The following is a 24,678-nucleotide window of genomic DNA, read 5'->3' as shown; positions in this document are numbered from 1 at the left end:
AAATGTCAGACTTGATTTTCCCTTACGGAGAATGTATCAACCCCTGCAAAAATGGCATTAATTATAATCCACATAATAATTCACATTTCCAGTTGCTGCATGATTATTTGTAGGAGGTAGCAAACTGGCTCAAATTAAGATTATACATCTGTATGGTAGAGTACCACACATCTCCTTGACTGTGAAATATGGACATTTCCATATGTGGTAAGGCAAATGACCTGCACTAAAGAATGCCAAACACCATGGTTCTAAATCTTATTATCAGACTATTTCTTGGTCACTCACAAATATTGTACATACATACATACATACATCCTTGTTCTTAGAAAGTGCCCAATAGATAATATATATATTTATAATGGTGGGAGGAGCTATAGGAAGACTAGCATAAATACATTTACCAGAGTGACGTACAGGAGCAATTAAGGTCAACTGCCTTGCTCAAGGGCACATTGACAGAATTTTCACCTCTGGGATTCGTGCCAGCAACATTTCAGTTAATGGACCAACGCTCTAACCACTAGGCTACCTGCCAGCTTAAATTGAATTGCGTCAAACAGATTTAACATAAGGAAACCACATGTTTAACTCCGTTCCATTAATTCCATTCCAGCTATTACAGTGAGCCCGTCCTCCTATATCTCCTCCTACCAAACTCCTCTGATTTGATTACAGGGTACTACTTGCTGTAAACCTGGTAGCATTCATGCTTAGTAGGGCATCTTTGTGTAGGGCATCTTTGCTTTCCTGGTTTGCTATACGATAAATGTACTTGCCTCTTGCTAATCTACACTACTAATGGATAGTACAACATTAGACATCACACTGTTTCGTGGAAAAAACAACTGAGTGGCCTGATTTTTGGGCTATGCTGTGTCTGTTATTCAGCCCTCTGTAATCACTGGGATATACTTTGCTCACATTATATATGAACAGAGAATGGATTCATTATACCAGGCAAAACAACATGTACTCACTACTTTTGGAAGTAATGGCTCAGTGTCATGCAGGAGACTTAGTCTGCATCCCAAATGGCACCCTATTCCCTACATAGTGCATTACTTTTGATTAGAGCCTATGGGGTTCTGGTCAAAAGAAGTGCCCTGTATAGGGAATAGGGTGCCATTTGAAACGGCCCACTGTTACCTGGCCAGTGCAATGCAAGAGACTCCTTTAAGCCCAGTTTAAGAGCTCTGTGTTCCTCCCAGTTCCTTTACGACTGGTGTAAGACATAACCTTGAAGGAACTTGACAGCCTGTTAAGTTTTCTGCTCCAATAAACTGAACAGCAAAACCTGTGTTGCTTACCTAGCTCCAGAGGTGTAAGAAACCTCACATAATACGTAACCTATTTATTGAATTTAGGACACATTAGCCTCGTGAAATTCGGTCTCTCAAGCCAGTGGAAATAGGCTTCTAACAACCAGTGGTACACATTCACAGTATTTTTTAGGATGGAAAATAATTGTATTTGCTAAAATGTTCTTCCTGTGTTTGCCAAGTATGCATTAGCTCCTTCAGATTACATAAGTTTGTGCGAAGTACTGTAGAGGGAATGATGTGGCTGGAGACAAGGCTGTGAATTCCAGGTTGTTATTGTAAAATAAAATGTGTTCTCAGTAACAACAGAGGGTAATATGCAAGTATGCATAAAGCTCATCATTTGTTCTCTCATCTGTTCGATAGGATTACATCATCATGTTGAAGTCTATCATTGCGTTTTTTCATGTCCAGGAGCAGATAGAAGAGTCACTGGGTGATTTATAATGCCTTTAGGCTGCTATGAAGCATAACCAATCTACTCCATTCCACCCTCAGTGTGTCCCCCAAATGGCACCCTATTCCCTATAAAGTGCACTACTTTAGGGCCCTGGTCAAGGGACAAAGACTGTTTTCATCAGGTTACATAGCTGCAGCACTGCAGTCTGTTTAATAAGAGTAACCTCTGCAGGCTGTACTTGTTATCTATCTATCTATCATCTGTCTGTCTATGTTTCATGGGTAGGCAGTTCCGGACAAAGTGTTTGTTCTCTCTGGTCATTTCCCCTTGGATGGCATTACATTTACACACAACACTTGTATCTACCCTGGTCTGACCCTGTAAAAACAAGGTAGTTGCAACAATGTTAACATTTTTGCTGTATGATCTATTTAATTCAGGGTCAAGCAGGGTCAAAATGAATTGAGAATTGGTCACATGGATGATGCTGGGGAGGCGAAGCAGGTACGGGAAGTCAAACATTTAATATAGAACAGACATGGAAAGAGACAGGAACAGCGTCAGCATACAAGAAAACAAAGACAAAAAACAATCAATACAGCAGCGGGGAACAGAGCAGGGAACTGACAAATATAGGGGAGGAAATAAACAGATGAGTGAGTCCAGGTGAGTCCAATATTGCTGATGTGCGTGACGAGGGAAGGCAGGTGTGCGTAATAGGTGGAAGGAGTGCGTGATGCAGGGCAGCCTGGCGCTCTCAAGCGCCAGGGAGGGAAGAGCGGGAGCAGACGTGATAGAATTAGAGAATGTTCACTCATCAAGCAGTAATAGAAACCTGCTGTCTTTTTGAGCAATAAAACCCAGATTAATTACCTTTGGGTCTTTACAAGCTTCCTCCCCTCTTAGCGTTATCAGACTAGATGGTATGCAGAACGTCCTCTCCCTTTACTATAAGAGATAGTAACCCTAAGGTCAGACAAAGGTTGTGTCCCAAATGACACCCTATTCCCTATTTAGTGCGCTACTTTTGACCAGAGCCCTATGCAGCGGGCCCTGGTCAAAAGTAGTACATTATATAGGGAATAGGGCTCCATTTTGGATGCTGAACCAGTTACCTCACAGGTCAGAGTGATCATTAGCTCAGCATCAGCCCCACTCAGAACATACCCAGGAGGATATAGAGACAGTAGACTTGAGGGATCCTTCCCACACTAGATGATAAATGGTTTCCACATCTCTGAGAAATCCTGACTTGTTCCAGGATAGACATGACTAACTCGTGTACTTACTGCTCACTATTTATTTGAAGCATGATTTACATGAGGCTTACAGCACAAATAAGCCTCATGCAACTCTTGCCCCACAAATAAATAAGTTCTTATTCAACAGGATGATCAAATTAAGATATGTATGACTGCATCCCAAATGACACCCTATTCCCTATATAGCGCACTACTTTTGACTGAGGCCTTGGTCAAAAGTTGTGACCTACAGAGGGAATATGAGTTGCTGGCTTTGTCTTGAAGAATGAATGGATGGCTCTAAAAGATAGAGGACAGTCAGTCAGGCACAAGTGCAGTTTTTCCTTTCACACACTAGCCTACTATCTAGTAAAACCTACAAAAAAGGCCAAATGTCCAGGCCAACGGTAGCCTAAATAGTTCCCTTCTGGCACCCTTTTCCCTATTTAGTGTACTACTTTATAGGGAATAGGGTGTCATTTGGGATGCACATAAAGACAGAAATCTTGAATCTGGGTCCATTGGTCTTTTGCTTGTGTAGTTAATTGCTTTAGGTGCCACTAAAGCAGCAGTTTTAGAGTGCTAGCCCGGTGAGAGAGAGGGCGGGCTGAATCCGGATTTCTTATTAGATTAATGGCTAACCTCCCTAACCACCTGACCTCCCCTCTCTCCCCCGCTACATTCAGAGAGCAAGTCAAGTTTTTCTTGGAAAGTGTACACTGGTACCTCAGTTCCTCACACTGCGCGGTCTGTCTCTCGGTGTGTTTCCTGACCAGGGATATCAAAGGCATGTGAGCTCGTGTCAACCAACTTCTCCTCTCCCTTTAGCCTCAATCCCCAGCTTGACATGTCAGATGTCACCCAACGTTCAAGATGGGTGCTAGTCAGAACAGAGGCCATTTAACCCCTGATGGTTAGGGTACTTTGTTGTTTCTGATGCTGTCAACGTTGTGTATGAAATCTCTATCTGTATGGGGCGGCAGGTAGCCTAGTGTTGGGCCAGTAACCAAAAGGTTGCTAGATTGAATCCCTGAGATGACAAGGTAAAAATCTGTTGTTCTGCCCCTGAACAAGGTTGTTAACCCACTGTTCCTAGGCCGTCCTTGTAAATAAGAATGTGTTCTTAACTGACTTGCCTAGTTAAATCAAGGGAAAAAAAGGAGCCTCTGGGGAATATGTATGACCGAAACATATTGTAGTAATGGGTGAAAGACACATAAAGAAGATAACCTCTTAAGTTAGCCACAGCACTGGTACTGCATTCATTCTAGACCAAACATGCTGTGATGTTTCGCTTTTGCTCTCCCTCTTCGTCTTCTTCTCGCTCTCTCTCTCCCTCATCTCTCTTCTTCTCTCTCCCTTGATGCAAACTCATCTTCCATATACTGCACTCACACACACAGCTTGGAAATCACAGCAGTGCTGTTACAATATCTTTGTTTTGGATTTTGGATGTTATATGAGGACAGTGTTACGTGATCTTTCTTTCCTGTCCTTTGAAGTAAAGCCATAGAGTCTACGCCTCCTTTAGTGCTGGGTTGGCTGACTCTTGCTGTCCATCCGTCTCCCAGTTTGCATAATAGGGGTGCTGCTGACAGCCAGGAAGTTCTTAATACCAACGGTCCAACCATCAACACTGCTTATGTAACTGTGGAGGGAGTTGGCACAGGGCCTTAATAGTTCCTGCAGCTCTTCCATCCATCCATCCATCCATCCAGACCCCAAATCAACATACACACACCTCCCTCTCCTCTCTCCTCTCAGTGGCTATGAATACAGATTCTCAGAGACACTGTATTTAATGATGAGATGGTCTTGTCTCCGCAATAACAATGGGAGTCATTGTCGCAAAGCGGAAAGGCAGGCGGTCTGCTTATTCATTCCAATAATCCCATAGAAATGCATTGAATAACGCTCTATTCCCACATGGACAGATTGTGACGGGAGTGGACCCTCTAGCTTCGCCTTTTCTCTGATATTCTCTAGCCAAACAAAGAGAGAGGAGACATTTAGCGACCCCAATTCATATTTTACACCCCTGCAGTGCAACAATACATTTGGGAGATGTGTAGACTTACTCTATTCAGGAAAGGAACTAAACCAGATCAAATCAAACTTTGTCAGCTGTGCCGAATACAACGTGTACACCTTAGCATGAAACGCTTACTCACAAGCCCTTAAACCAACAGTGCAGTTCAAGAAAACTGTAAGAAAATATTTACCAAATAAACTAAAGTAAAAAAAAACACTTGATTAGATCAATGTTACAATTTAATGCATTGCCATAGGCCATATAAATATGGCACAACATGATGTATTTGGTTATGTTGCATATCTTAAGGTGCAACATCTATGAGGTGTTTGTCTGTGTTTTGTCATTGAGTTCATACAGCAGTGAACAGCAGTGGAAAAACAAGATAAGACCTTGTATGATATCCACCCAAGTGGCATTCTCTGTCAGTGCTGTCATCTCTCTCTAGGATATAGCAGAGGCCCAACTATACTATAGTGTTCCAGACCAAGGTTTCTCACTACTAAGACAACATAGCATAGCTTACTGTTGGTTTCTCTTTACGTTCAGACCAAGTTAAGTGGCTAGTCTGTCACTTGTATTGTATCAGTGTTAAATCCAACCATGTTAAAGATGTGCTATTTACTGAATCTGGAAAGCATGTGATGACCCATCATGTTTAAGTGGATTTGACAACATAAATGGTCTTACTTTCACACAAGGCACATCAACCCATCGTACATAATTATCTGTAGTTTGTATACACGTGTTTATGCTTAAAATGTATCATTACATCACTGTGAAATTAGTCCATCACACAACAAACCTATCCCGTGATAGCATAAAATGATAGCAGAAAGTCAGCACAATTGATGTTTTCACTTTTACTTACTCATATTCTGGTATTCCTTATTATTCCTAACATTTTTTTCTATGTGAGTAGTAATAACATGAATACATTTAATTTATAATACATTTGTTGAAAAAAAATATATCCCAAATTTAATAGGTGTTCATTGGATACAGCTTTTGAATGAGTCAACATAATCAGTCCGTAATCAGACACACGTTACAGGACGCCTTTGGAAGCAAGCAGCACATTTTGTCAGGCTCTTGCAGGCTTTAGTTTAGGAAGACCTGAATAAGTCATTGGCTCTTCCAGGAAAAGTTGCGTCTGAATTTGCCTAAATGTATTCTCTGTATTATGTATTTTAATGTGTTGTGCTTGCCATGTGGTATAGTGAATGGGGTTTCAGGAGCTGCCAAGGCTTCCAAGTGGACAGTCTGTTAGCCATGAGGATAAATGCACATACACACTACAGTGGGCTGTTCTGTAGAGGGATCTTCAAGATAAACAGGCCAGTCAGGTTGTCAATCAACAGGAGATACACATGGTCCTCTGCTCTGGGGTTCAGATTAAACACACTTGTCCTAACATAGAGACACACATGTATGCACACACAAATGGAGGTGCATGTACACAGACTTCTGCAGCTGCAACTCAATGACAGTCTGTACCATGCAGTGGGTCTCATCGGTATAAAAACAAAGGCAGGGGAAACACCCAATCAGATCAGTGGGATCATTATTTAATGCTGTCATAGTTTACTCAGAATTGACCATCAAGGACACTGAAGCTGTCTCCCATCAATTACTGTAATCCTAACATACGAGTCATAGAATGTATCACCTGTAGTCGCCTCATACTCCTGTCACACCAATTCTCCACATAAATACATACAAAATCATTGGTCAAAAGTCCTAAATGGCCTGTGTTGAAAACAGAGGCACCATGTTGGAATCAATCTTCTAATTGAATTAGTGTTTGGCCATTGATGGACATTGGTTGGTGTGGGAATGGGAACAGCTTTTTTGGGGTTCCCCTTGCATGCCTCCCTCTCTGAGATAGTGTGCTCCCAGTGTTGATAGGGTGTGCATCCCAAATGGCACCCTTTCCTTATATAGTGCACTACTTTTGACCAGGGCCTTGTGCCGTGGTCGAAAGTAGTGCACTATAAAAGGGAATACGGTGCGATTTGGGAGGCAGACAGGGCCTGGTAACATGAGTGGCAGCCCCCTTCTCTAAAGGGGAGGAAGGAGTCGTGGTCAGTCAATTGTAAACATAAACATACCCTCAGTTTTTCCCAGAACAGCCTCAATGCAGGATTCATGGTTGTAGAAGTCTAGAGGTCTCTCTGGTGTTTTCCAAACAGCTATCCACCCACTGCAGCCTCCCGGCAGCACTACACTAGAGACTCAATCAAACCATTCATACACTTTTAAAATGAAGTGCTTTGTAACACTAAAACTAGTGGCAACTGAGCTGCCACCACCTTAAAGGAGACAAAACCTTAACTTTGCTGGAGTATTGAAACACGTGGTTGTCAGGGTATTAGAACAGATTTAAGATGTACTGAAACATTCATCCTGAGGTGTTCTGAAATATGACGTGGTGTAACACCACATAAGACCTGGAAAAGGTTGAAAACCCTATGGTGTTTAGAGTCCCGTATAGTGCAGAATTTAGGTCCCTCTTTTGGTATTGTTTCCTCTCCCTAAAGCTCCCAAAAACTAGGATTGTGTTTTGAATCCTGTCTAGCGCAGAATTAGTTAAATTTTTCTGCAGTTTCCAAATACTGTAAATGGGAGTCCCTCCCCTGAATGTATATTCCCTGCTCTTATATCATGTACTGGTAAACTCCTCATTGGTCATTCCAAAAGGTCAAAGTTTTATGCTCTAACAAAGCACACAAAAGTTGGCCCAGGACAATAATTAATGGGTAAAAAAAAGTATATCTTTTATTTGCTAATTATCAAATGAGAAAACATGAACAGGTCTTCCAGATGTTTATATTGATAAAGTAAGACAGTTCATAGATCTGTAAGGTTTTTCTCATGTTATTCCTCAAATTCAACTGATATGCCATTATATTTCACATCCATAAAAACAATACTTCAGGCAATGACTGCTAATGTTAGCAGTAGCACACATACAAAACTTGTGCAAAACATCAGCTAAGGGCTCAATCAAATCAAATTGCATTTGTCACATTCGCTGAATACAACAGGTGTAGCCCTTACAGTGAAATGATTCATGCGATCCACCATTCGTCCATTATGCTAATGTTTCTGACCTGAGTCTTTATATTCAGATGATGTTGAATGGTATGGAAGGTTGGGTCAGATGAATTGAATCACAATAGAGTTGAGCTAGATGATGATTGACAGTTCAGTTGGCATTAGTATTCATTGGCTTTAGTTAGGATCAGCCAGCCAGTGGATAGAATAAGTGATTAAGCAATGCAAATCTAGCAACATAATGACAATATTAATGTCAAAAGTGGAATGCAATAACATGTGTTGTGGTAGGCCAAAGCTAGAGCAGGCTAAAATGGCAGTGGCTATGTAGTGTAGCAGGTAGGGTATACATCAGAGCAGATACAACTCGTAAATCTAGTAGGCAAAAAAGCCAGCAGTATTAACTAAAAAGCAGGCCTTCATTTACATAAAACACAAGTGCACGAAAGGTGCAAACAATGACGTGTCAATTAACTTCATGAGGCATCAAGAAAGCTGATCAATGGAACAAAAGGACTGTTTTACTTGGACTATTAGCATTAGCAGCCAAAATGATACACAAAATAAATTTTCTTATTGAGTGGATTCATTTTTGGTTTCCTTCTTCAATGTGATAACATTGTGTACTCATGTATTCATTGACGCATACTTTCTTGGATTTTTGTTGACTAGTTCATCTGAGCATTTGGTGTGCTCTCACCTCTCTGAGTTTGTGAAGGACTTGCCTGTTTTTATACTTGACCATACAGTTTGCTAGAGGGCACACCTGCCACGAATCCTATCTCTCCACCTCCATGCCCCAGACTGGGGGGATTCTGAACAGTACGTCAGCACAATGTTTGAAGTTCACATTTTGCCTTCAATCATATAAACATTTGTCTTCTGATGTGTTAAGATCCTCCTATGGTGTGTGGTTGAATGGGTAAAATTCCAAATAATTTTGGCATTTTTCTGTCCCAACAGTCAGGGGTTCAATTTCTGCTTTTGCCTGTCCAACTTTAACTCCTTCTCTGTCTCTGTCTCCTCCTGTTTCTAATCTGTCTAAACAAAACACTGAAAAAATGTGTCAGGTAGCCTAGAGGTTAAGAGTGTTGGGGCAGTAACAGACAGGTTGCTGGTTTGAATCCCAGAGCTGACTAGGTGAAACATGTAACCTTGAGCAATGCACTTAACCTTAATTCCTCTGGATGAGAGCATCTGCTAAATGACTAAAAGGTTCACATCCACCTTCTCACATGAATACCAGTGATGAAGGCCCACTTTATAACTCATGCTACCTCTGCTATAACCTACAGAAACATTTTGATTGTAACATTATTTATAATCTCACAAAGTTTCCTGGCAGCTGTAGTCTATAATTACTGTCAAAGTCTGCTCTAAGAAAATTATTCAATTCCGTGTCTTCTTAAGAATATTTACTGAAAATTAAATGATTATTTATAATCAATCAATATTTATGCTATAAACAATTTGCAATTTAAAACCATTTGGTTATATGAGAGACACAGTCTGCTAAAACATTACTTTTGTGTTTTGTTGCTGCCTTTTACATGCACTGAAACATCAAGTGTTTTCAGAACGCTCTCTTAAAAACACAAATATTCAGAATGAAGAGCCACTTTGGGTGTTTCAGAGTACTTCCATTCTGTTTTGAAATCTGTTTTGAAATCTATCAAATCAAATCAAATCAAAATGTATTTATATAGCCCTTCGTACATCAGCTGATATCTCAATGTGCTGTACAGAAACCCAGCCTAAAATCCCAAACAGCAAGCAATGGAGGTGTAGAAGCACGGTGGCTAGGAAAAACTCCCTAGAAAGGCCAAAACCTAGGAAGAAACCTAGAGAGGAACCAGGCTATGTGGGGTGGCCAGTCCTCTTCTGGCTGTGCCGGGTGGAGATTATAACAGAACATGGCCAAGATGTTCAAATGTTCATAAATGACCAGCATGGTCGTATAATAATAAGGCAGAACAGTTGAAACTGGAGCAGCAGGACGGTCAGATGGACTGGGGACAGCAAGGAGTCATCATGTCAGGTAGTCCTGGGGCATGGTCCTAGGGCTCAGGTCCTCTGAGAGAAAGAAAGAGAGAAGGAGAGAATTAGAGAACGCACACTTAGATTCACACAGGACACCGAATAGGACAGGAGAAGTACTCCAGATATAACAAACTGACCCTAGCCCCCCGACACATAAACTACTGCAGCATAAATACTGGAGGCTGAGACAGGAGGGGTCAGGAGACACTGTGGACCCATCCGAGGACACCCCCGGACAGGGCCAAACAGGAAGGATATAACCCCACCCACTTTGCCAAAGCACAGCCCCCAAAGATCTCCGCCATGGCACAACCCAAGGGGGGGCGCCAACCCAGACAGGATGACCACATCAGTGAATCAACCCACTCAGGTGACGCACCCCTTCCAGGGATGGCATGAGAGAGCCCCAGTAAGCCAGTGACTCAGCCCCTGTAATAGGGTTAGAGGCAGAGAATCCCAGTGGAAAGAGGGGAACCGGCCAGGCAGAGACAGCAAGGGCGGTTCGTTGCTCCAGAGCCTTTCCGTTCACCTTCTCACTCCTGGGCCAGACTACACTCAATCATATGACCCACTGAAGAGATTAGTCTTTAGTAAAGACTTAAAGGTTGAGACCGAGTTTGCGTCTCTGACATGGGTAGGCAGACCGTTCCATAAAAATGGAGCTCTATAGGAGAAAGCCCTGCCTCCAGCTGTTTGCTTAGAAATTCTAGGGACAATTAGGAGGCCTGCGTCTTGTGACCGTAGCGTACGTGTAGGTATGTACGGCAGGACCAAATCAGAGACATAGGTAGGAGCAAGCCCATGTAATGCTTTGTAGGTTAGCAGTAAAACCTTGAAATCAGCCCTTGCTTTGACAGGAAGCCAGTGTAGAGAGGCTAGCACTGGAGTAATATGTGTATTACACATACTATTCAGTGTATCATAACACTTACATTGGGTTTACATTCAAACACCCTCCAGAAACACCAGATCTCAGCTTAGGTGAACTACTTTTCATGGTTTCAGAGTTTTTAGTCTTTCTATTTTAACAGTGCACCCCACTCTGCACACAAATGGCTTTATTCACCCACCTACCCACTGTGATTACACTGTGTTCGGTTCAATTTCTCACAACTTTTGGAAACCTCTTAAAATGTGTAGAAGTCACAGTTCAAGTTTCTATGGAAAAATATAATTATGTAACACTGGAATCTGGTTCAGCAAGATGAATGACTAACGGAGGTAAACATGTCAGTGGTTCTGTTTTTCTCTTCCTCCAGCTCTAAGACACACACATTTACATATTTTTCAACATAGCTTGATAAGCTTATAAATTCTGTATTGAGTCTTGATAATAAACTATAGTCACAAAGCCAGGCCTGATGGATGGAGTGTGTTGTGTGTGTTCCCTGCAGTATGCTCTGCCAATAGAATGGAAATCTGACTGTGTATGTAATCATTCTAGAATATATCTATTTTGTGCTCCGTGCAGACGCGTAAGCTGACCAAGGTGGAGCGGCAGAGGTTCAGCGAGGAGGTAGAGATGCTGAAGGGTCTGCAGCACCCAAACATTGTCCGCTTCTACGACTCCTGGAAGGACAACTCCAAGGGCCTCAAGTGCATCCTTTTGGTCACTGAGCTCATGACCTCCGGCACCCTCAAAACGTGAGCTTGCCCTTTCCGCCCCGACCTGGCCTCAATACTCGTTGTAGTAGAGGAGACTGTTGTGCCTGTTTTACCCTGTTTCCTCTACAATTTTTTCCTCACAAATTCCTAGCGTTTTAATATCTTCTATCTTTTATCATGATCATAGAATCTTCATAGAAAACAAGGATTGATCAAAATAGTTTTCATGCAGACTTAAAGATGGGTTCCTGATAGTCCTCTCTGGTCTGGCCTGTACTGTAGGTAAGGAAGGAGAACAGTTAGTATATGAGCCTCTTTAGGTGATGCATCCTAATATCCTGTGTTTACCTGCAGGTACCTGAAGAGGTTTAAGGAGATGAAGCTGAAGCTACTGCAGCGCTGGAGCCGTCAGATCCTGAAGGGGCTCCACTTCCTCCACACCCGCACCCCTCCCATCATCCACAGGGACCTCAAGTGTGACAACATCTTCATCACCGGCCCCACCGGCTCCGTCAAGATTGGAGATCTGGGCCTGGCCACACTCAAAAGAGCCTCCTTCGCTAAAAGTGTCATTGGTGAGCACAAGAGAGCCTAGAATTTTATTTAGTTCTATATGTAATTCCATGTTGGGGAGTGTTTAAGGTCAGCTGTTGTCACTATGGGGTTCACCCAACTGGGGTCATCACGTTTTAGGGATTCATTTAAAGTTTTAGTTGTTTCTAGATTATGACCATTGACGTTGAGTGCCCTTTCTAGATGCTCATTATTAGATCACTCTGCCACAGATTCCTACCCAATGATGCATGTCCAGTGTAATCAAATGTCCCCTACAGAAGATTTGTTTGTGTAAATCTGTTTGTCGGTGTGTGTGTATGTTTTCTTGTGATTGGTATTGTCTCTCTCCTTTCCTCCAGGTACCCCAGAGTTCATGGCTCCAGAGATGTATGAGGAGAAGTATGATGAGGCTGTGGATGTCTATGCCTTTGGGATGTGTATCCTGGAGATGGCCACATCAGAGTATCCCTACTCCGAGTGCCAGAACGCAGCACAGATCTACCGTAAAGTCACCAGCGTAAGTGGGAATATATGCAATTAGGCAGACCCATTTGTCCTAAGCGACTTAGAGTAAGAGGTGCATGTATACATTTTCGTATGGGTGGCCCCTGCAGGCTCAAAACTCAACACCCTGGTGGTGCAAATGCAAACGCCATGCTCTACCAACTGAGCCACACAGGACCATAGTCCCACACAGAGTCTCCTCTCTCCCTGCAGTGTTCTTCAATAGCGTAATTGTGCACACGTTTGCTTTCCTTCCCTTGCACAATGGAAGTGACAAAACAACCTTCTGGATGTTCTGCAGATGTAGGATCTTAATTTGGCCTGTATTGTCACATCAAAATAATAATTTTGAGTGTTTAGTCTATAATGTTGCTTGATCGGTGGTTAGGCTATTACCTGGTCAAAATGAGGTTACATGAAAAGTGGAATACTTTAGTATAACCGTGTGTTAGTGTAGGTTTTCAGTTAATTTATGTAAATCACAAAGCTCATCTGCAGCAACAAAATAGTGATCAAATTAAGATCCTACATCTGTAGATTTCTGGATGAAGTTTTGATGTTAGACTCCACTCCTCAGAAACAAAGTGGCCCCATGTGAAATTATAAAAGCACAATTTTTAAAATGTTTTTGTTAAAAATCCAATGCAGCCATTTTTATCTCAATATCAAATAATTTTTGGGTAACAATTAAGGACCTTGCTATGATTTTTTTCAATTAAAATGGTCCAAAAAAACTAAAGGAAAGAGCAATTTTTCAAGCAAGAATTTTGCTAGGACTGTCCATGAGTGGTCTAAGCAAACACAGTCTGCCAAAAATTTCCAGCTGACAGGCAAACACTGGAATACATTTCTGAGTGACAGAGTGAGGGTTTTGCATAGGCGCTTTGTTGCGTTTTTTTGTGGGACTGTAGAAAAATACCTGTAACATAAAATAGCGTTATTATATGGTTCCCATGCTTTTAAAATAACGGTTCTGTTCCGGAACAGTATAGATCACTTTCGTTCCCAGTTCTGATTCCGTTCCAAGAAAAATGTTGTTATTTTCCAGTTTTCGGTTCTGTTCCCTGAACTGGCGCAAACTCTGTGGCTACGTCTAAAATGACACCCTTTTCCCTATATGGGTCTGGTCAAAGGTAGTGCACTGTATAGGGAATAGGGTGCCATTTGGGTGCATACTACTCTCAAAACTTATTAAAGCAATCCAGAAGTAAGTAACTCGATGAAAGGCCAAGCTTCTCCCTGACCGAGGTGTTTACTACTCAGAGAGGGAGTCAGTAATGACAGGAACCTCTACATTGAGAGCTGTGTTCTTCGGCTTTGGGCTGGAGCATACAAGGTGGTGACACCACAGTGGGTTTGGGCAGGCGATGGTAGAATGATGTGTTTTGAAAATGACGTCTGCATTCTACACAAACAGCGCCTTTCTCTCTGTCTGTCTGTCTGTCTGTCTGTCTGTCTGTCTGTCTGTCTGTCTGTCTGTCTGTCTGTCTGTCTGTCTGTCTGTCTGTCTGTCTGTCTGTCTGTCTGTCTGTCTGTCTGTCTGTCTGTCTGTCTCTGTCTGTCTGTCTGTCTGTCTGTCTGTCTCTCTCTCTCTCTCTCTCTCTCTCTCTCTCTCTCTCTCTTTCTTGAGACAGACAGCAGAGCAAACAGAGCCTTGTAGAGGTTGTAGAGTGGGTCTGAGAGAGTGTGTATGGGTCATAAGTGCAGGTTACTGTAGTCGTCTCTGATCGGTCGCCACTCGCCATCCATAAGGTCAATGTTCCATAAACAACTAAAAGGCCCTACTCAGGGGAGTCTGGGGCCTTTACCTGTCAGATTAACTCTGCTAGCCTGAACACGTTTTAAATATTATGTCACGTTTTAACACAATAAAATTTTAGATTCACAAGCAGAGTCATTTTGACCACTGTGGAAGTAAGCAGTGCATTCGAACAGAGTCAGATCAAAAGTGAATACTCAATTGGTTTGCTTGCTTGTATACTGTCTGTTCCTTTGTTAAATTGATAAGCCATAGAGATATTATAATTATAGTGGATGCCAAATGAAGGGCAGTGTACTTTGTGGTCCATTCTTGTAATCAAGTGTTTGTAAGAATTGAAGCGATTTAGAGAAAAGGGTCCTTTACAGCTCGATCCTCTGTCTCAGAATAAATAGGCTAACAAGGAAATTGCAGGCCTGTGTCTGCCCCTTCGCAAATCGCAAACATAACAAGTCAACATTGTTGCACAATTACAACATTGTATACCAGCTAACCAACCAACAACCTTTATTTACCCAACGGTTTTATTTTAATGTTGGAATAAACATGGGGTAACATTAGGACGGCTGTGATGTTAACCTTGGCTGTTTAAAACACGAGGGGATTTGCTCCATTCTCTTATCAGCGTTGTCTGAGGGAGATTGAAACAGTTGCAGACCCATAATGGACTGCTCACTGCGCTGCACTGATGAGAGACAGAGGTCTGCATTCTTTTTGTAGCCACACTGCCCTTTAAAAGGACAACACTAACACAGAAAAACAGACTCTCTGGTCTGTCCCATTTCCCTTCCCCTTGTCTCTGTCTCTCTCTCTCTCTCTCTCTCTCTCCTTCTCTCCCTCTCTCTCTCTCTCTCTCTTCTCTCTCTCTCTCTCTCTCTTTCTCTCTCTCTCTCTCTCTCTCTCTCTCTCTCTCTCTCTCTCTCTCTCTCTCTCTCTCTCTCTCTCTCTCTCTCCCCAATCACTGTTGTGAGTTCACTTATCATGAGGGAGGAATGTCTTGCATGTTTCTGTGAGGCAACATCTGAGAAAGCTATGCATTCTCCTATGTTACTCTTATGTCCCCTAGGTTACCATTGGTTACCATATGTTACCTTACATTTTAAACCAAGCAGATAAATAACCAATGTTAACCAGATTGCTTCTCCTCACAGGGGATGAAACCAGACAGTTTTTACAAAGTCAAGGTCCCAGAGCTCAAAGAGATCATCGAAGGATGTATCCGGATGGACAAAGATGAAAGGTATTGGGCTATTGGGCTTCTCATAATATCCTTACATTACATAAAACATATGAGACATTACACAAATGGTGAAATGAAATTCTGGTCCTTCTGCTAAGAAAACTATATATCAAATCCTTTGGTGTTCAATTAATGTGTCAAATGAAAAGGAATTGATTGAATTTAATAGTTGTATTATTCCTTTACCTCAGGTACACCATCCAGGACCTGCTGGAGCACACGTTCTTCCAGGAGAACAACGGCGTCCATGTTGAGTTGGCTGAGGAGGACGACATGGTGAAGTCAGGCCTGAAGCTGTGGCTCCGGATGGACGACACCAAGAAGCTGCACGGGAAGTACAAGGACAACAACGCCATTGAGTTCCTGTTTGAACTCTACAAGGATGTGCCAGAGGAGGTGGCGCAGGAGATGGTGAGCAGCTCACATTTCAAGTTGCAAGTTTATTTGCCATACTGCATGTAATACATACGTTGTACATCTTACTCAGAGTAGAGCTCTCAGCGGAGCATTGAAAACAGTAAAGGATAAAGCTAAGATTTATATACGGTAAGATTGGTATACTATATCCACTCCCTTTGGTACCACTCATGAGTTGATCTCTGTTTCAGTTATAGGCTGTGTGGGACAGCTCTATGACCTACCACTGTAGGCTGGGTACATTCCCACAACACTTGACCTTCGCAGTTACCTAACATCATGGTCTCTTTTACCTTTACTTCCCCTACATGAATGATTAAAGGGAGGGTTTACAGTTGTGGCTCTCACAAGAGAAGGACCAGTGGAAACAACTAAGGTGTAATACTATAGCTATTATGCAAGTAGGTAGTAGAATCAGCTTACATATTGTTGGAGCGTCGGTGTTGCACCAGGTGAAAACACAGCCATTCTTATATTTATAGACAAACAAAAAAGTTACACTCGCATATCCAGACACTGTATGTATAGATAGCAAACCATACAGTGGTGATAATGAGTACAGGATGAGTTGAAGAAGGAATATCCTGTATAGATTCTGATGATATTTATATTCTATTTGCCAGTGGTGGAAAAAGTACCCAATTGTCATACTTGAGTAAAAGTAACGACAACTTAATAGAAAAAGTGGAAGTCACCCAGGAAGATACTACTTGAGTAAAAGTCTAAAGGTATTTGGTTTAAAATGTACTTAAGTATCAAAAGTAGAAGTATAAATAATTTCAAATTCCTCATATTAAGCAAACCAGTCGACACCATTTTCAGACTTTTTTTATTGACTGATAGCCAGGGGCACGCTCCAACACAGACATATTTACAAACAAAGCATTTGTGTTTAGTGACTCCGCCAGATCAGAGGCAGTAGAGATGACCAGGGATGTTCTCTTGATAAGTGTGTGAATTTGACCATTTTCCTATCCTGCTAAGCAGTCAAAATGTAACGAGTACTTTTGGGTGTCAGGGGAAATGTATAGAGTAAAAAGTACATTATTTTCTTTAGGAGTACAGATACCCCCCAAAACTACTTAAATAGTACTTTAAAGTATTTTTTACTTAAGTACTTTACACCACTGCTATTTGCAACAGACCCCAACCAGCAAACACAAGGAATCTAATACAACATAGTTTATGATTCGATTACAATTGTGGACACACACTGACATATGCTTAGCCCATGAAGTGAAGTGGATCCGGCTGCAGACAGTCTGTCAAGGGCACAGGTCAGCGTTTAATCATCAGTGCTAGAAATGTGAGAGGAGAGCGTGGCTCAGGCAGATAGCGGAGGTCAGGGCTTCAATAATATAATGCCTGTCTCTCATACAGGACGCATTATGAAGCAGCGTCTCCTTGGGTGAGTCCCAAATGGCACCCTATTCTCTGTATAGTGCACAACTTTTTACCAGGACCCACACACTAGGGTGCTATTTGGGACATAGCATTTGTGTCCTCCAGCCCCTTTAGCAGAGGTCACTTTTAATGAGAAGGACCCGGCCTGGCCACCAGCCACAATTCCATACATGAAGCCTTTTCATCAAGATCCCATTTATTATCATCCAGAACTGGGTTTTCCTAACCTGGTCCTTGGGCCCCCCCTGGGTGCACGCTTTTTACCCTAGCACTACACAGCTAATTCAAATAACCATCTCATCCACAAGCTTGGATTATTTCATTCAGCTATGTAGTGCTAGGGCAAAAATCAGAACATGCATGGGGGGGTGGGGGTGGAAGGGGGGGTGGGGTGGGGGGGGGTTGGGAAACCCTGCTCCAGGACATATTATTTGACAAGGTGTTGAGCGAGGGTGAGAGAGGAGGGAGGCAAATGACCAACTTTCAGTACATCCCAAATGGTACCCTATTCCCTATATCAGGGGTTCAAACTCATTCCACGGAGGGCCGAGTTTTTGTTTTTTCCTTTCAATGAAGACCTAGACAATCACGTGAGGGGAGTTCCTTACTTATTAGTGACCTTAATTCATTACAAGGGTGGAGCGAAATCCCGCTGATACCGTGCCCTATATAGGAAATAGGGTGCCATTTGGGACGCAGTCCTTGTCTTCCCCGCCGGTCTGAGACTGGAACACTGTGTTCTGAGTGGGACAGGTTTGGATGTAACACCATCCTTTAAAGGTCCACTCTGTGATTTACAGCTGTATCTTTTACATTGATTCTTGAAGAATATCAAAGGGCCTCAGATCAGCCCCTCCATAAATAGACAGCGTCTGCTCAATACATATTGATTATCTACACAGCAAATGACAAGACTAGCGTCCTGTCCAGGGGGTGTACAGGTCTACTATTTTAATTTGATCACTGTTGTTGCAGAGGATTTTCCTGCACAGCAGGAAATGCAAACTTGTAGTGTATTCAAGCTTTAAAAAGGCTTCTAAAGTTTGTAATTTCCCCTTTAAATTGTCAGACTTTAACAAAAAAAGTTATCAACCCTGCAAGAATGTCAATTTATTATAATCCACATAATAATTCACATGTCCTGTTGCTGCAGGATTATTTTCCTGCTGTGAGAAACTGGTCAAATTAAGATAGCATACGTACAGTGGGAAGAACAAGTATTTGACACACTGACGATTTTGCAGGTTTTCCTACTTACAAAGCATGTAGGTCTGTCCTTTTTTTAATCATAGGTACACTTCAACTGTGAGAGATGGAATGTAAAACAAAAATCCAGAAAATCACATTGTATGATTTTTAAGTAATTAATTTGCATTTTATTGCATTACATAAGTATTTGATACATCAGAAAAGCAGAACTTAATATTTGGTACAGAAACCTTTGTTTGCAATTACAGAGATCATACGTTTCCTGTAGTTCTTGACCAGGTTTGCACACAGTGCAGCAGGGAATTTGGCCCACTCCTCCATACAGACCTTCTCCAGATCCTTCAGGTTTCAGGGGCAGTCGCTGGGCAATACGGACTTTCAGCTCCCTCCAAAGATTTTCTATTGGGTTCAGGTCTGGAGACAGGCTAGGCCACTCCAGGACCATGAGATGCTTCTTACGGAGCCACTCCTTAGTCCCTGTCTGTGTGTTTTGGGTCGTTGTCATGCTGGAAGACCCAGCCACGACCCATCTTCAATGCTCTTACTGAGGGAAGGAGGTTGTTGGCCAAGATCTCGCAAAACATGGCCCCATCCATCCTCCCCTCAATATGGTGCAGTCGTCCTGTCCCCTTTGCAGAAAAGCATCCCCAAAGAAGGATGATTCCACCTCCATTCTTCACGGTTGGGATGGTGTTCTTGGGGTTGTACTCAAATCAAATCAAATCAAATCAAATCAAATCCTTCTTCTTCCTCCAAACACGGCGAGTGGAGTTTAGACCAAAAAGCTCTATCTTTGTCTCATCAGACCACGTGACCTTCTCCCATTCCTCCTCTGGATCATCCAGATGGTCATTGGCAAACTTCAGGTGGGCCTGGACATGCGCTGGCTTGAGCAATCCATGACTGCGTAGTGTGTTACTAATGGTTTTCTTTGAGACTGTGGTCCCAGATCTCTTCAGGTCATCGACCAGGTCCTGCCGTGTAGTTCTGGGCTGATCCCTCACCTTCCTCATGATCATTGATGCCCCACGAGGTGAGATCTTGCATGGAGCCCCAGACCGAGGGTGATTGACCGTCATCTTGAACCTCTTCCATTTTCTAATAATTGCGCCAACAGTTGTTGCCTTCTCACCAGGCTGCTTGCCTATTGTCCTGTAGCCCATCCCAGCCTTGTGCAGGTCTACAATTTTATCCCTGATGTCCTTACATAGCTCTCTGGTCTTGGTCATTGTGGAGTGGTTGGAGTCTGAAACAGGAGGTAGGCTTCTTCCCTATGAGCTTTTCTAAATGTACATTTGAGTAAATCAAGTAGAAGGGTGGAGCAAAAACCCACCGACACACACTCGTGCCTTGCTCAAGGGCACATCAACAGATTTTTTACCTAGTCGGTCAGGTTTTCTAACCAGCGTCCTTTCAGTTATTGGCCCAATGCTCTTAACCACTAGGCCACTGGCCACCCACTGGCTCAGGCAAGGCATACACAGCTGTGATGAGCTTGTCATATTTTCATTTCATGTTGTGTGATATACAGATGTAGGACCTTAATTGGATCACCCTGTTGCAGAAAATGTAAAACGTGTGGTTTATTCAAAGTTTTAAAAGGCTTCTGAAGATTCTGAGATTTGATCAACGTAATCTGAAAAATGATCAACGTAATCCACATAATAATTCACATTTCCTGTTGCTGCAGGATTATTTACATGCTGTAGCAAATGGGCTCAAATTAAGATCCTATATATGTACAGTACAGAACAGCACGGTTAGCAAGTGCATCAGACCTCTATGAGTTATTCTTTTCACAGACAGTGCTGGATCATGGGCCGTGAAATGTTCCCTGTTTGTCACACTATTGTGCCCTGTCTATGATATGTCCCTTCCTTGTCTGTATCCCAGGTGGTGCTGGGCTTCGTGTGCGAGGCTGACTTCAAGCTGGTGGCCAAGGCCATCCGGAACCGTGTCAACGCCATCAAGCGCCAGCGGGAGAAACTGCGCCTCCTTGCAGAGAAGAAGAAGGAGGCCATTGAGGAGGAGCCTGAGCCTGCACTGCAGCCGCCCTCCCCGAAAATCAACAGGTCTCCATCAATGTTGGAGACTCCTCAGTGCCCCATCCTCATCCCCACCCCGACCCCCACACCTGCCCAGAGCCAGGTTCAGACCCCCCCGAACCCTCTGACCCACACTCTGTCCCCACTCAACAGCTATCTAAACTTGGGCATCAATGCCAGCTTCATCCCTGAACCAGAGGAACCAGAGGCAGACCAGCATCAGCACTTCCAGATCCACCACACCAGCTGCTCCTCAGCCAACTGTAAGACCACTTAACTTAACCTTCAGCTGATTTCGGCTGTGTCTGCGTCCCTAATGGCACCGTAGTCCCTATATAGTGCACTACTTTTGACCAGGGGCCATAGTAGTGGACTATATAGGGAATAGGGTGCCATTTGAGACACAGATTAGACTGTATCACATGTCATAGTCTCACTGGTCAACAAGGTCTATTGTCAACCTTGACACCGGGTGTGGAATTTTAGTAGCCCTCTGAGGTTATAAAAGCAATGTCCATTATGGCAGTTTTTGGCAGTATTTGTTGATTTCGTAACTGTTGTTGTGCTGAATGGCCCTGACTAGGCCCTGAGAGAATGAAATGTGAGCCTGAGGATAACTTAATTATTCAGTCCTAGATGGTCTTACCTCTCCAGTCAAGTGTGTGTGCGTGTGTGTGTGTGTGTGTGTGTGTGTGTGTGTGTGTGCGTGTGCACGTGCGTGCGTGTGATTATCCTCAAATGTTTTCTAGTGACCAGCAGGAAGACTATTAAAACTCTCTTTGACTGCAGGTCCCAAATAATTCAGGTTAATCTAGTTTAAATATTGGAGCTGCATTCTTCCACATTTGTCATTGTGTACTCACCATGGTGTTAATCAATAGTGAATCCTCTGAGTCCTCTCCGTGTGTGCACACTACTCAAAAATGCTGGGTTAAAAACAACCCAATTTGGGTTACTTGGTAAGCCAGCAGTGGGTAAATATTGGACAGAACATAGGCTGGGTTATTTTGACTCAGCCATTTGGGTTACTTGACTAACCCAACATGTTGGGTTGTTGGGATTGCCCAAACATGGGTTAATTTAACCATCAATTGGGTTTTTATATTCACTTTCATTCTGGGATGAATGTAATCCATAGGTTATTTTCAGGAGGCCTGGCCCATAAGTGGTGTGGCTTTCATGAAGTTATTTTTGGCCAGCCATGAGAGTATGAGTGTAAATGTAATTCCTGTTAATTATGTTAAGTTTGTACCCTGAACAAAAATATAAAACACAACATGCAACAATTTCAAAGATTTTACTGAGTTACAGTTCATATAAATAAATTAGGCTCTAATCTATGGATTTCACATGACTTGGTTCAGATACCTTAAAAATGGCAAGGGCGTGGACCAGAAAAACAGTCAGTATCTTGTGTGACCACCATTTGCCTCATGCATCACGACACATCTCCTTTGCATAGAGTTGATCAGGCTGTTGGTTGGGTTGTAACCTGTGGAATGTTGTCCCACTCCTCTTCAATGGCTGTGCGCAGTTGCTTGATATTGGCGGGAACTGGAATACGCTGTCGTGCACGTCGATCCAGAACATCCCAAACATGCTCAATAGGTGACATGTTTGGTGAGTATGCAGGCCATGGAAGAACTGGGACATTTTCATCTTCCAGGAATTGTGTACAGATTCTTGCGACATGGGGCTGTGCATTATAATGCTGAAGCATAAGGTGATGGCGGCAGATGAATGGCACGATAATGGGCCTCAGGATCTCGTCACACTATCTCTGTGCATTCAAATTGTCATTGATAAAATGCAATTGTGTTCATTGTCCATAGTTTATGCCTGCCCATACCATAACCCCACCGCCAACATGGGGCATTCTGTTCATAACTTTGATTTCAGCAAACCACTTGCCCACACGACTCCATACATGCTGTCTGCCATCTGCCAGGTACAGTTAAAACCGGGATTCATCTGTGAAGAGCAGCATGCCAGTCGCCATCATAGGTGAGCATTTGCCCACTGAAGACAGTTACGACGCCGAACTGCAGTCAGGTCAAGACCCTGGTGTGAATGACGAGCACGCAGATGAGCTTCCCTGAGACGGTTTCTGACAGTTTTTGCAGAAATTCTTCTGTTGTGGAAACCCATAGTTTCAACAGCTGTCCGGATGGCTGGTCTCAGACTCAGGTGAAGAAGCCGGATGTGAAGGTCCTGGGCTGGTTACACGTGGTCTGAGGTTGTGAGGCCGGTTGGACGTACTGCCAAATTCTCTAAATCGACATTGGAGGTGGCTTATTGTAGAGAAATTAACATTACATTCTCTGGTAACAGCTCTGGGGACATTCCTGCAGTCAGCATGCCAATTGCACGCTCCCTCAAAACTTGAGACATCTGTGGCATTGTGTTGTGAGACAAAACTGTACATTTTAAAGTTGCCTTTTATTGTCCCCAGCACAAGGTGCCCCTGTGTAATGAGCATGCTGTTTAATCAGCTTCCTGATATGCCACACCTGTCAGGTGGATGGATTATCTTGACAAAGAAGAAATGCTCACTAACAGGGATGACAACAAATTGGAGCACAAAATTTGAGAGAAATAAGCTTTTTGTGCATCTGGAACATTTCTGGGATCTTTTATTTCAGCTCATGAAACAAGGGACCAACATTTTACATATTGCATTTATATTTTTGTTCAATGTAAAATTTATGAAACATTAAACATTATTATGTATATATTGTAACAAAGTGGTAACTATCCCAACACTGGGATATGCATAGGCTTTTGTGGAACTCATGCACTTATGTAAGCCTCATTAACACTATAAAAGTGCCAGTTGTTCAACCTTAAAGGGGCAATCAGCAGTTGCTACATCCATTTTTGGACTTAAATAATGACATGTACGCATTGATTCTTGAAGAATTTAACTTAGAAATGCCTCATGAGCTTAGTTCAACAGTCGTACTCCATCAGAACCCAAAATGTAAGCTTGTTTTGCCACAATGTTTGTAAACAAAGTAAATGTAAACAAACACTGCTTAAAACTTTTGATATCATGGATGGTCAGTCCTTACATAAAGACTGACCATCCATGATATCAAAAGTTTTAACCAGAATTTGAGAGTTGTTCCATTTCTCCAGCCCCATCCCTCAGCGTTTTACCCACCATCAACAATCCAACCTTTCTGTTTTAAAAGAGAACAATCCAAATAAGTGACCCTATGCCTGCAACCCAGCAGTTGGGTCATCCAAATAACCCAGCATTTTTTAGAGTGTGTGTGCGTGCATGCGTCTGTATGTGTGTGTGTGTGTATGTGCGTGAATGCGTTCTTTCATGTGCGCGTGCGTGTGTGTGTGTCAGTGAGTAAAGGGGATGCGGCCGTGCCTGGTCAGTCACATGCTCATGTTTCATGTGTTTGTTGTAACAGCTGACTGTGAGACAGACGGCTATCTCAGCTCCTCTGGCCTCCAGGACCCCCTGGAGACAGCGGTCAGCCTCAAAGGGTCAACCCTCAATGGGACTGGGACTACCTCCCGCAATGGACACCCTCACCACCACCCCATCCCAGCCCTTCGCTTTCCCTCTGTGAGTGAATGGGACAAATAGTGAGCTAGTTATCCAAGTGTAAGAGTAGTAGAGAGGCGATGACTAGCAACTCTACCTCAACTGTCCCTGCTTATTTTTGAATTACCTTTATTCACTATGTTTCTGTGACTGTTGCCTTATGCTTAATTGTGCCCTCTCCTTTTCCCGTTTGTAGAGTATTGCAGTATTGGGTAATACGGAGCATGGACACTCTGGAGGACACCCTCCCAGCGGCTTCACCTCACCTGTGGACAGGTACTCCCCT

The 24,678-nt window shown here is 42.9% G+C and overlaps 1 protein-coding gene across 3 annotated transcripts in view; it reads left to right on the top strand.

Moving 5' to 3' along the window:
• wnk4a (WNK lysine deficient protein kinase 4a) overlaps nt 1-24,678 on the top strand; it is a 72,253-nt gene that overhangs the window by 33,812 nt on the left and 13,763 nt on the right. For all 3 annotated transcript variants that reach the window (XM_020460438.2, XM_020460441.2, XM_020460439.2), the window contains exons 3-10: nt 11,564-11,736; nt 12,052-12,272; nt 12,612-12,769; nt 15,667-15,755; nt 15,947-16,166; nt 20,679-21,093; nt 24,256-24,413; nt 24,589-24,668. In XM_020460438.2, the coding sequence (XP_020316027.1) occupies nt 11,564-11,736; nt 12,052-12,272; nt 12,612-12,769; nt 15,667-15,755; nt 15,947-16,166; nt 20,679-21,093; nt 24,256-24,413; nt 24,589-24,668 (1,514 nt within the window). The remainder of the gene's footprint in view (nt 1-11,563; nt 11,737-12,051; nt 12,273-12,611; nt 12,770-15,666; nt 15,756-15,946; nt 16,167-20,678; nt 21,094-24,255; nt 24,414-24,588; nt 24,669-24,678) is intronic.

This window comes from Oncorhynchus kisutch, linkage group LG25 (genome assembly GCF_002021735.2).
Source record: "Oncorhynchus kisutch isolate 150728-3 linkage group LG25, Okis_V2, whole genome shotgun sequence".
NCBI lineage: Eukaryota > Metazoa > Chordata > Actinopteri > Salmoniformes > Salmonidae > Oncorhynchus > Oncorhynchus kisutch.
Note: the sequence above shows the minus strand (reverse complement) of the source record. Positions and strands in the feature narration are given on the sequence as shown.